Below are 13,705 nucleotides of genomic sequence, written 5' to 3' on the forward strand. Positions count from 1 at the left end.
TTATCAGATTGGTCGAACCAGCGTTGAACAGACCTGAGCACGGGCGTTTCCTGTTCTAATTTCTGTCTATAGGCTGGGAGCAACAAAATGGAGTAGTGGTCAGATTTGCCGAAAGGAGGGCGAGGGAGGGCTTTGTATGCGTCGCGGAAGTTAGAGTAACAATGATCCAGAATTTTGCCAGCCCGGGTCGCGTAATTGATATGCTGATAAAATTTAGGGAGCCTTGTTCTCAGATTAGCCTTGTTAAAATCCCCAGCTACAATAAATTCAGCCTCAGGATATGTGGTTTCCAGTTTACATAGAGTCTAATGAAGTTCTTTCAGGGCCGTCGAGGTGTCTGCTTGGGGGGGGGGGGTGAATGTGTGAGTGCATGCACGCACACACACATTCACACACACACTCTCCAAGGGTCACAGCAGCCAGTGACCTGGCATCCAACCTGGCCATAGCTAGTGTTTATACAAAGGCTGCATCGTAGTGAAATGCCAAAACAAACCAAAACACACTAAGGTGGGTGCTTATATTTGTCCTATTTCACACGTTTATTTATTTATTTGTATTTTATTGAACCTTTTATTTAACTAGGCAAGTCAGTCAAGAACAAATTCTTATTTACAATGACGGCCTACCCCTCCTGCTGGGACGGGGGCTGGGATTATAAAAAAATAATATAAAGGACAAAACACACATCACGACAAGAGAAACACCACAACACTACATAAAGAGAGACCTAAGACAAGAACACAGCATGGCAACAACACATGTCAACACAGCATGGTAGCAACACAACATAACAACATGGTAGCAACACAACATGGTAGCAGCACAAAACATGGTACAGACATTATTGGACACAGACAACAGCCCAAAGGGCAATATGGTAGAGACAACACATCACGCAAAGCAGCCACAACTGTCAGTAAGAGTGTCCATGATTGAGTCTTTGAATAAAGAAATGGAGATAAAACTGTCCAGTTTGAATGTTTTTTGTATCTCGTTCCAGTCGATAGCTGCAGCGAACTGAAAAGAGGAGCGACCCAGGGATGTGTGTGCTTTGGGGACCTTTAACAGAATGTGACTGGCAGAAAGGGTGTTGTATGTAGAGGATGAGGGTTGCAGTAGGTATCTCAGATAGGGGGTATCTCAGATAGCAGGGCTTGATATTCAGGGCTGCGCGCTAGCCACAGGGAGGTTTGGGAAACTCTCCGGGCCAGTTGATCATACTCGTCAGTGGCCCGCTTGGGCCAGTGAAAAGAATYTTGTAATAATGCTATTTTTAATTTAGGCTATATAATTGATTAAGAAACAGATGAATTCCTGAAGCTGTTAGTTCGTATGTCAATCATTTATCACACGGACCCCGCACACATAGCCTAGCTTGAGAGTGTTGCGTGAAGCAGCTCACTGAAGACCGACAGCGGTAGGGGTAGGAAAGCGTTAAGAAAGATGTTCCAAGTTATGATCTTTACCAGTAAATGCTAAGGCAAGAATGTGTATGCAAACCAGGTATAACAAGTTCAGTCTTGGTTGAATATTTGCTATGCGCAATACAGTCTACTTTGATAATCAGACATTTACTCTAGGCTATTTAGTCCTTTAAAAGTCCTTGAAGTTATGGAAGCCGATTTAGAAGTTCTAGTGCTCCGTTTTTTGTAACCGCTGTCATTTGTTTCCTGCCGTTTCAAATAACGGGTGCTGCGCTAGTCTGTTGCTCTCGTTTTGGAAAAAACATGTTTGGTTATTATGAMCAAGACAACATTGAATGTTGGCTTCAACTTGGTTTTCCATATAAAGCGTTCCATTACAAAGGGAACACAGTTTTTGCTCACTTTCTCGTTTTTAAAACATGATACAATAACCCCTCAATAACTCTTCAACATTTCAAATGGAGAGACTGACTAGCTACCACAGACTTCATTACTGTGTTTGTGTTGGGAAAATCTACTGTTGCATGCGGTCTTATTTAGTCAGGCAATTCTGACATGTTTTAGAATACAATTTGTTTTGTAATGTCAACGCATAATGCCTTTGGGAAGGCTTAATAAAACATGCATTATTCTCTAAGTGGTAGTAATGCATACTTTTTTGCATACATTTTGGGGGGAGATTTTTTTCTAATGGCTATTACAACAATTCAATATAAAATGTAGGTCCATGAAAATTACAACTAAGTACTTGAAAAAGTCCTTGAAAGTCCTTGAATTTGACTTGTCAATGTCTGTATGAATGCTGTAGACTACTTGCTCAGCCCAAATTAAAGATAAAATCACCTGCTATTGAAATTACGTGTGCATCATCCGCTTTTCTGCCAGATCTTGACCCAGGACAGAATTATTTTCATTTGGGACAGTAACGTTCAGTTGGAAATGGCTCGGTGTGCCATTGGCAAATGTACCTGAATGTCAAGCATTAATACGCATATGTGAATTGTGTGTATTGTTTTTAATTGTTAGGTATTACTGCACTGTTGCAGCTAGAAACATAAGCATTCTGCTGCACCTGTGATAACTTCTGCAAAATAAGTGTACGCGACCAATAACATGTATTTGATTTTAATTGGAAATGTGATTTTTGCATATCCCCCTGATATCCTCATTGCTTGCTCTTTGGGGTTTTATGCTGGGTTTCAGTATGAGCACTTTGTGACATCTGCTGATGTAAAAAGGGCTTTATAAATACAATTGAATTGAAGGAGGCCTAGGGGAGACTTAAGTGCAGGGCAGGGGGAGGTGGGCTCTGGCCCCTTCCAGAGGCTTTGAAGACGGGTAGATTAGTAACAGCATCAGGCCGTGTGAAACTTTCCCTTTCGCCACAGACCGGCCAGTACACACCCCACCCACCAAACAAATCCCCCTGCAACCCCTAACTCCACCACCACAAAATCACCTCTCTAACCTCCTGTACCCATTCCTCCACCACCATCCCAACCTCTTACCCCCTCAGTCTCACTGCAAAACAATTTGCATCAGAAAGCTACAGCCAGTGTATAAGCCAGGGTCGTGTTCATTAGGGCACACAATGGAACACTTTTTAAAACTGCTGGTTTTAACAGGTTTTCTTACGTTGGGTGCCTAATGAACACAGTCTAGGCTGAGTTCCTCTTTCTAAAACAGTAAGCAAATTGTGTTTGTGCGAGAGTAAAACCAAGGTACAGTACTTACACATCACTCTGGTGAGTGTACACACGGTCAAACAGCGCCTCTGGAGCCATCCACTTCACCGGGAGACGACCCTGAGGAAGACACACACACACACACAGGTCAAAGGGCAAGGTCAAAAAGGTAACATTTAAATATCTATACACAGACAGACATAGGGTATTTCATGACCAATATTTATTGGCCAATCAGCATCTTTTAATTCATGCACTCTACCAGGTTCCTGGTATTTCCAAGAATCTCATTAGATCTGGGAATACCAATAGAGAATTCCCAGAGGTACTGTCACACGTTTATAGCAGTTAGCAGATAAACTGGGTTGCAGAGAAAGACACAGTTTATTGCTACAAGCCATTAAACACTGCAGCATGGATAGCAAGTGACAAGCAGGGTCAAATAAATTCATGCATACTTAAGTTGCAGTGTAGGAGAAATTATTTTAGAATGGGTAATAGAAAGGTAGGGGCAGATGATAATCATGATGATGATGATGATTAACATTAGTTCTGCCCCTACCTTTTTATTAGGCCTTCTGAAATAAGTCTAATTTCTCCAAGACTAGAACATACTATTGTAAAGACTGATGGATTGGTGATTATCGTCACCATCACCCATTGTCTATGGCTCATGCTGTGTTGTGGTTGGTTGTTTTTGTGGTTCTTGTTGTTTTCAACTAGGCTAGGTTCTCAGCGTGTAATGAAAAGGCAGCCATGCATACTAAAGGAGGATGGGCAGGCTGTGCTGTGCTCTACAGTGTGAATCAGATGAATGCTACTGGGGGTCTGCTATGGAGATGTCAAGCACGCTCCCTCAAAACTTGAGACATCTGTGGCATTGTGTTGTGACAAAACGGCACATTGTAGAGTGGCCTTTTATCGTCCCCAGCACAAGGTGCACCTGTGTAATGATCGTGTTGTTTAATCAGCCACACCTGTCAGGGGAAATCCTCACTAACAGGGATGTAAACAAATGTGAGTATGGAACATTTCTGTGATATTTTATTTCAGCTCATGAAACATGAGACCAACACTTTACATGTTGTGTTTATATTTTTGTTCAGTGTAGGAAATCTGTTCCCAAGTAAGTCCCACGCATAAATAGAGGTATATGTGATATTGCTGAGCGATTAACCATTTCATTTTTTTTTTTAAACAGCTAATTGACCGTTGGTTTAATTACTTTGAATTCCATTTAATTCGTTTTTTGATCTAGAGATAAATCAGATCCAGCCTGAACTGTGAAATGTAGTAGGGATTTGTAGTTTCATTTGTCATTTTCTACATAGTTTAGTGCATAAAATGTGGTAATTAACTACAATGACCATAATCCATTGCACATCTACTTGTCCGGTCTGTGTCTCTTCTATGACTGCTTCTATGGAAGAGTGAAGAGTGCACGATTGCTGATATAGAGAGCAGCTGTTGCTTCGCAAGGTATTTCTACTTGAACATACATGATCTAAGTGATTGATAGTTGGTATTCAGCAGTCATAAAAGTATGCCTTATTTCCTTTGAATAACTACAAAATAGTACTTTTGTCAGACAGCACAGGCAGCAGCTGTATAGAGATGAGATAATGACATGGAATGAAATTAAGTAATCAAATAAAATATACACAACAACTGAAATATTTTTATTAAGTAAAGTAATGTGAATAAATGATGGCTAATAAGTAATAATCAGTCATGTGCAGTCACTACCATCATGGGACATGTGTTAATTGTTTTATTCTGCGTTGTTACAGCATTCAACCCACATAATGCATAGTGCATTTAATGTTTAAAAACATTATTGAAACTGAAATTGAAAACCGTGATTATTTTTTCATAATCAAACCGACATCAAAAAGCACTAATCCAGACCTGCCAACCCTGTCCAACTTTTTTAGAGTTCCAGACGCGCGCAGCAAATTGGAGATTCGACTCGCCGAATTGGGGTTTTCTTTCCCCCCCTGTATGCTCGTGCATGCGCTGTTTGTGAGTCTGATCYCAATTATAGAATTGTACCAAATCGAGTCTATAAAAGGTTGGAATACTTTCTTGACAGCATTCCATTTACACATATGGTAAAAGTCACTAACAATATTGAATAACAAAGAACACACAAAGGACCTTTATTCTTGGGTACAGTGTAGAATGGAGATAATTATCTATGAAGTTTTTCTTAGCACATGCCCCCAAGTTTAGTCTCTGTAGTAGAGGAACGGGGCCAATCACAAGGGCCAGCTCACAAGTATTGGCCTTTTAGACACGGTTCCTAATCAACACTAAAAGCAATTTCATTTTGAAAACATAAAAAACAAATGCAAATTGCATCGACACAGACTGCAAACTGGCTACACAATGCTTAAGTAGGCTACCGCAAAGGGAATCTGACCGCTGTTCGCTAGAAGAGTCTGGTGTTTCAGCCTATGTAAAGGTGCCTATTGTATTTCTATGCAGAGCATACATCATTTCAGATTTTCGTAATTGATAAAATCTCAAATCTAATGCAAAGGCATTTTAGAAGCATTGTAACACCGAACACTCATTCATTCTTCATCGCGCAGTCTTCTAAACTCCCGACTCCATTTAATGCCAAGAAGTTTATATTTATTTTTGATTATACTTTTGTAATGCTTTTTGTGGCGTGGATCATAATTACAGTTACAGTCTATCAGGTTGCGTGATCCTCCTAATGTTACATGGAAAATACAACTAATGGGATGCAGAATTAAATTTATATCACACTTGCACAAATGCAACTGGTTATTTTTTGTATTTGCATTTTATTTAATTCACTAGCAAATGCAAGTGAATTGCTGGCACTTTAGAGCCCACTGAATGTCCATCTTATGTTCGCTAACATTAGCTTGAAACAATTAGTGTTTACCTTTCCACAAAACACGGAGTCGAAAATGGATTTGTCTATGTGTTATGTGTTTACGTACAGCTGACAGTCAGCGAACTCAGCATCACAACAAACAGGAGGAGGGGCAGACACGGGGTAGCTACGTCGAATAATGATGTATTGATCTCCATGTCTGTTGACACAAACTCCGTACATGTCTGTGTGTTGCAGCTCGAGAATCGGGATGTTAAGATTTATTCAGTGGATTTATTTTTTATTAAAATGTAAAATATATATATTTCAGGCCCTTTTCATTTCTGCATACTTTTAACTCGGATCTCGTACCTACGTACATGGACAGAGAATTGCGTATTTGGTACGCAAAATCCGTGCACGTTGGCAGGTCTGCTAATCGCTCAGCAGTAATATTTGCTAATATTCCAATGTAATCAAGGTTTGAAATGATTATGTTTTTGTCAAATACTATATCTGTTTGGGATTCGTGCGGTCAATTTGCAGTGTACAAATGATTTATAACTATGTTCCGGCCCCCGACCATCCGCTCAAGGAAAAATTGGCCCACGGCAACCCCTGACCTACAATAACATTGCAGTATGGCGGCCGGGTTCGGGACCAGTTCTTTCTGGAGCATGTGGGAATTGAAAAAGAAGTCAGTGGGAGCAGGCGGGCGTGGTATGAAAAGCAGTGGGAGCGGGATGAAGGAATCAGTCCCGCGCAGACTTCTACCTCCTGTCTCTGCCAAGACTGAGAAGGACGGAGGGAGACTCAACTAACACAATACAGAAAGTAAAACTGAAATTCTAATTTTCCTTAAGGAATATCGGTTTACTTCATGAATTAACTCAATTGAAATGGAGTTAACTGTCACATACACCCCCTCACAACATTACAGAACACACTAACGAACACACAACACAGCATACACTCCTCAAGTGTCCCCCCCCCAAGTACTCACGTTAGTTGTCTTTTTATAGTAATCGATGTTGTGGACGTCCCTGGCCAGGCCAAAGTCAGCAATCTTCATGAAGTTGCTCTCTGTGACCAGGACGTTCCTCGCTGCTAGATCTCTATGTATACACTGGATGGAGAGAAGTAGAGAAAAGGGGACAGGGTGGACGGAGATATAGATGAAATTGACAACGAGAAAAAAAACTTTAATAGAAACTAATAGAAACATGTAAGTAAGCTATGCTAAAAATGTTATACTGTGTGTGTGTATGGTAAGTGTAATGAACCAGAAACATATTTAATTAACCCTTTGACAAGTATCAACAAACGGGTGTGATCATTCTACAGTGGTCCCTGCAGCGTACGCTCAAACCGGTGTGATTAGAACGCTTATTTAGAACAGCCAGTTTCGATTGACGCAACAGTCAGCGTTTCAGCTGGCAACACTGTTTTTTCGCAGAAACATTTTGCACAAACACAGTCCTTTAGAAAGTTATGTTCTGAATTGGACCAGTTTATTTTTGGATGCAATGTTTAAACAGTCACAGAAGTAGCGACAGCATAACACAATCATCCAAACTGYAAAATGTAGGCTAKATTAGTCCTAGSGCTAATCGAGGAAAGATTGAGGTAACACATGCGGTCATTTTTAGCTAACTCTCGGCTGACAGAAACCACAACATGCTAATAGAAATTACTACTCATCACATCACGGGTGAGTTCACCATTGATAGAAATAACTGAGTAAAACACCATTCCTTCACCTCATTTTGTTATAACACCTTTGGTCTGACAGATGTTTAAGTGACACCCAGAATGTATTGTATAATGTCAACAAACATGGCCCCACACATAGCTGGCAAATAGCTTAGCATCAGCTCATCATAATCAGTACAACCTTCAAAAAGTATTTTACACACATCATAGATGTGGTGAAGGTAGGAAACAACATCTCCACTTCGCTGACCCTCAACACTGGGGCCCCACAAGGGTGCGTGCTCAGCCCCCTACTGTACTCCCTGTTCACCCAGAACTGCGTGGCCATGCACACCTACAACTCAATCATCAKGTTTGCAGACGACACAACAGTAGTGGGCTTGATTAGCAACAACGACGAGACYGCCTACAGATAGGAGGTGAGGGCACTCGAAGTGTGGTGTCAGGAAAACAACGTCTCACTCAACGTCAACAAAACAAAAGGAGATGATCGTGGACTTCAGGAAACAGCAGATGGAGCACCCCCTATCCACATCGAAAGGACAGCAGTGGAGAAGGTGGAAAGTTTTAAGTTCACATCACAGACAAACTGAAATGGTCCACCCACACAGACAGCGTGGTGAAAAAGGCMCAACAGCGCCTGTTCAACCTCAGGAGGCTGAAGAAATTTGGTTTGTCACCCAAAACCCTGACAAACTTTTACAGATGCACAATCGAGAGCATCCTGTCGGGCTGTATCACAGCCTGGTACGGCAACTGCCRTCAACCGCAAGGCTCTCCAGAGAGTGGTGCGGTCTGCACAACGCATCACAGGGGAAAACTACCTGCCCTCCATGACACCTACAGCACCTGATGTCACAGGTAGGCCAAAAAGATCATCAAGGATAACAACCACCGAGCCACTGCCTGTTCACATCYCTACCATCCAGAAGGAGAGGTCAGTACAGGTCATCAAAGCTGGGACCGAGAGACTGAAAAACAGCTTCTGTCTCAAGGCCATCAGACTGCTAAACAGCGATCACTACCTCAAAGACMCTGCTGCCTACATAGAGACTCAAATCACTGGCCACTTTAATAAATGGATCACTTGTCACTTTAAACAATGCCACTTTAAATAATGCCACTTTAATAATGTTTAGATATCTTACATCACTCATATCATATGTATTTACTGTGTTTTATGCCATCTACTGCATCTTGGCTATGCCGCTCGGCCATCGCTCATCCATATATTTATCTGTACATATTCTCATTCACCCCTTTAGATTTGTGTGTATTAGGTAGTTGTTGGGAAATTGATAGATTACTTGTAGGATATTACTGCACTGTCGGAACTAGAAGCACAAGCATTTCTCTACACTTGCATTAACATCTGCTAACCATGTGTATGTGAGTAATAAAATTTGATTTGATGTCCATTACYATCTATGCAATAATCGGAATGCATGATTTGTTCACAGTACTTGAAAACATGTGAATAAAACTGTAAATATATGCTACAGTATAAATTACAACACAATATACAGAAAATAAAGGCACCTAGTTTGATAGGAGTAAAGTTATTATTTGTAAGGAAAACAACAATGCGAGCGCCAGCCKYAAAATGTGCCTGGGGGATAAAGTTTGTGCAAGACTGCTTGGGCTCTCCTCGAAGAGAGAAGTTTGTCCGGCTCAGTAAAGGCTCAAACATAAATTGTCCAGAACAGTGAAATGGGCTACTTCTATGTGAATTAATGAGGAGGTAGAACACACCACAATTCAAACTGTTGTTAGAAAATAAAACTTGTAAGAAAATAGCTTGAAATTGACAAGTTATTTTTGTTTGGAAGCAGCACGGGTTAATTGTCCTGTTCCGTAATAATCACATTTTGGAACAGTGAGTGCATTCTGACATCACGTGCATAAAAAAATCTCACGCTGGGGCGACTGTTAGAGATATTTGGAACTCATGCATGAAAAGGTTAAAGTAACACACGCTACCTAATATAACATGACGACAAAATACATGCACCACAAACGTGCCTGAATTGGAGGAAGATTCATGACAGATACATGGTAGAAGTTGTTTGTGCACCTAGGTGTGTATGTCTGCCTGTGCATGTGTGTTTAGGTGCCTGTCTGCATGCCAGAGTGTGTGTCTATGCATGTGTGTGTGTGTGTATGCGTGTGTGTGTGTATGTTATCATACTGTGTGATTGTATGCTCTAGGCTCTGTCACATTCCTCTAGTGAGCAGGAGCGTGATGGAGTGTTTGGCTAAAGTGCCCATTGCCAGTTGTGAATGCGTTGTGAAAACGCTATTCTTCAGTTGTCCACACAGAGAGGCTTTGTGTGATAGAGAGAGACAATGCTGAGATTTGGACAGGTGGCTGATTTGGACAGATGTGTTTTTAGGAGACAATATTGATAAACACACACTTTTTACACAACCACCATGGCTAAAGCCCTAGTCACAAGGACCCAGTGCAATGCCAAGGAAGTGTGTCTACCTAGCAGAATGGTGAGAATGAACATGTTGTATGTGTGTATGTGTGTGTGTGTGTACCTTCTGTGAGGCCAGATATTCCATGCCSCGTGCCACCTGGTAGGTACAGGAGACCAAGTCCTTGAAGGTGAGCTGTTCATCTGAGCAGCGGGTAATATCGTAGGAGTACTCCATGCCAGGGGGCCTGCGGGCACGTAGGTACTCCCTCAGGTTCCCTTTAGAGGCATACTCCACTATCACATATAGAGGGCCTGTCACAGAGAGACAAAGAGACAGACAGACAGAGAAAGAAAGATAGAAAGAGAGAGAGAGGACACATGTACACATTTAGGACTCCACACTGACTGATCACTGCTTTACAAATTGGGGGAGAGGGATGAATCTTGAGTATTGAAGGAACCGAGTCAATCAGGGATTATGGGCATCAGGATTTTATCTTGAAAACTTGAACGCTGACAATTTGTGAATGACAGAGTCAAACATGACAAAAATGACAAATATATGGTGGGAGAGGTTTTGTTGTGTGTGTGGATGAAATACTGATGTAGATTCAGTTCTGATATTCAACACCATATTCATAGTACAGTCGTGGCCAAAAGTTTTGAGAATGACACAAATATTAATTTTCACAAAGTCTGCTGCCTCAGTTTGTATGATGGCAATTTGAATATACTCCAGAATGTTATGAAGAGTGCCTTGCAAATGAAGTGAATCCCCCAAAAACATTTCCACTGCATTTCAGCCCTGCCACAAAAGGACCAGCTGACATCATGTCAGTGATTCTCTCGTTAACACAGGTGTGAGTGTTGACGAGGACAAGGCTGGAGATCACTCTGTCATGCTGATTGAGTTCGAATAACAGACTGGAAGCTTCAAAAGGAGGGTGGTGCTTGGAATCATTGTTCTTCCTCTGTCAAACATGGTTACCTGCAAGGAAACATGTGCCGTCATCATTGCTTTGCACAAAAAGGGCTTCACAGGCAAGGATATTGCTGTAAGATTGCACCTAAATCAACCATTTATCGGATCATCAAGAACTTCAAGGAGAGCGGTTCAATTGTTGTGAAGAAGGCTTCAGGGTGACCAAGAAAGTCCAGCAAGCGCCAGGACCGTCTCCTAAAGTTGATTCAGCTGCGGGATCGGGGCACCACCAGTACAGAACTTGCTCAGGAATGGCAGCACGCACAGTGAAACAAAGACTTTTGGAGGATGGCCTGGTGTCAAGAAMGGCAGCAAAGAAGCCACTTCTCTCCAGGAAAAACATCAGGGACATACTGATATTCTGCAAAAGGTACAGGGATTGGACTGCTGAGGACTGGGGTAAAGTCATTTCCTCTGAGGAATCCCCTTTCCAATTGTTTGGGGCATCTGGAAAAAAGCTTGTCCGGAGAAGACAAGGTGAGCGCTACCATCAGTCCTGTGTCATGCCAACAGTAAAGCATCCTGAGACCATTCATGTGTGGGGTTGCTTCTCAGCCAAGGGAGTGGGCTCACTCACAATTTTGCCTAAGAACACAGCCACGAATAAAGAATGGTACCAACACATCCTCCGAGAGCAACTTCTCCCAACCATCCAGGAACAGTTTGGTGATGAACAATGCCTTTTCCAGCATGATGGAGCACCTTGCCATAAGGCAAAAGTAATAACTAAGTGGCTCGGGGAACAAAACATTGATATTTTGGGTCCATGGCCAGGAAACTCCCCAGACCTTAATCCCATTAAGAAATTGTGGTCAATCCTCAAGAGGCGGGTGGACAAACAAAAACCCACAAATTCTGACAAACTCCAAGCATTGATTATGCAAGAATGGGCTGCCATCAGTCAGGATTTGGCCCAGAAGTTAATTTGGCCCAGAAGTTAATTGACAGCATGCCAGGGCYGATTGCAGAGGTCTTGAAAAAGAAGGGTAAACACGGCAAATATTGACTCTTTGCATCAACTTCATGTAATTGTCAATAAAAGCCTTTAACACTTATGAAATGCTTGTAATTATACTTCAGTATCCCATAGTGACAAAAAATATTTAAAGACACTGAAGCAGCAAATTTTGTGGAAATTAATATTGTGTCATTCTCAAAACTTTTGGCCACGACTGTAGATGTATGGGAGAGGTACAGAGTAAGTTATGGTAGAGCCCCTTGTACTCACCATCTTGTGTACAGGCCCCTAGCAGGTTGATGATGTTCTTGTGTTTACCGATCATCTTCATCATCTCCATCTCTGACACCAGATCAGACAGGTCCTTCTCTGTAGCATCGTCTGGAGGAGGGCATGAGGAGGAATGAAAATACAGAAATACATATTCATGAATAACAGACACATGCACAATGCTATAGGCTGCATTAATTTGTCAGCATCATTACCTGTTAACTAGCCCTCCCTCTTGGTTGGTCCTGTCTCGCTCAGTTAAACCTCTTAAATGTAAAGTKCTCATATTTGGGGACCCTATTAGATTTTTTATTTATTCAATTCAGTTTGGAAAAGCAGGGTGTCTGCAGAAAGCTGAGTATCTTGGCTATTGATCGGTGCCTTCAAATCTTTGGTGTGGCTTTCTACCAAATATGGGCATATGAATTTACAAGGGCAGGCCGAGCCGATGACTTCATTTAAAGATGGCTGCTACCTACATGAGGATGAACTTATTTTTCTGCCTGTGACCTACCGTTATTGATCACCAGCCCCGAGAGTCATAATGTTTATTTTATACAATGTTTTCACCAAACAGCAAACATCTTAAAATGTAAGTTTCGATTTGGTCTGTGTGTGAGCTATAGCTACATGGGGGCTATCAAATGAATCCTTAGGTAGGTAGGAAGACATCTAGCCAATTTCCAATGTTATCTGATTATGTATGACTTAATGGCAACATTGAATGTCCACTGAGTGACTATATCTTTGCGCATCAAATATATGATGTTGCCTGCTTACCCGCTGTAGGCATCCATTACACAGGGGATTGGCTACTTGGGTTGGACAAAGCAAGGCCTATAACCTTTTATGCGTAATGCAACCTATTGCTACCTGGCTCAGAGACGAGAGACACTGAGCACGCTACATTACATTGTAAACAGATTTCATTGTTTAGCAAAAATATGTCTTAAGAAAAAAAGGGAAAAACTAAGAATATTGAACAGGAACCTAAAAAGAAGGCAGCTATGAATAAGTATACCGATATTGAAACTTTAAATAAGTCGGACTCGGATCAGGGGAGCGATTTGGACAACGAGGATTTCGATTCAGCCGACGAAGATTCGAGAAGGATTGGATCCACTCCTATATCTGGCAGTAAATTATTTTCATGACTTTTTTTTAGCTAACTTACTATATGCATTTTGTTTTTTATAAATTGTTTACTTTTTGTGCTTTGGATTTAGTTTAAATAGGCCTATGTAACAAGTTATATAATTCCAAAGTAATTATTGTCTATGTTTCATATTAGTTCACTGTTTGCTGTTCTAAGTTTCATCCTTGTAACTTTGGAGAGGCCACTAAACTCTCATGGCCATTGTTTATTTGTGGTTCTCACCTCTGCCTTAGTCTCCAAAGT

At 41.4% G+C, this 13,705-nt stretch overlaps 1 protein-coding gene across 1 annotated transcript in view; it reads right to left on the minus strand.

Annotated features, from left to right (window-relative positions):
• The window catches only part of LOC111978528 (fibroblast growth factor receptor 2-like), a 113,953-nt gene that overhangs the window by 10,191 nt on the left and 90,057 nt on the right, over nucleotides 1–13,705 (minus strand). Inside the window, 4 exon segments of the mRNA XM_024008638.2 lie at nucleotides 3,162–3,232; nucleotides 6,964–7,086; nucleotides 10,218–10,408; nucleotides 12,307–12,417. Coding sequence (XP_023864406.1) covers nucleotides 3,162–3,232; nucleotides 6,964–7,086; nucleotides 10,218–10,408; nucleotides 12,307–12,417 — 496 coding nt within the window.

Source organism: Salvelinus sp. IW2-2015, linkage group LG18, assembly GCF_002910315.2.
Source record: "Salvelinus sp. IW2-2015 linkage group LG18, ASM291031v2, whole genome shotgun sequence".
NCBI classification, from domain to species: Eukaryota; Metazoa; Chordata; class Actinopteri; order Salmoniformes; family Salmonidae; genus Salvelinus; species Salvelinus sp. IW2-2015.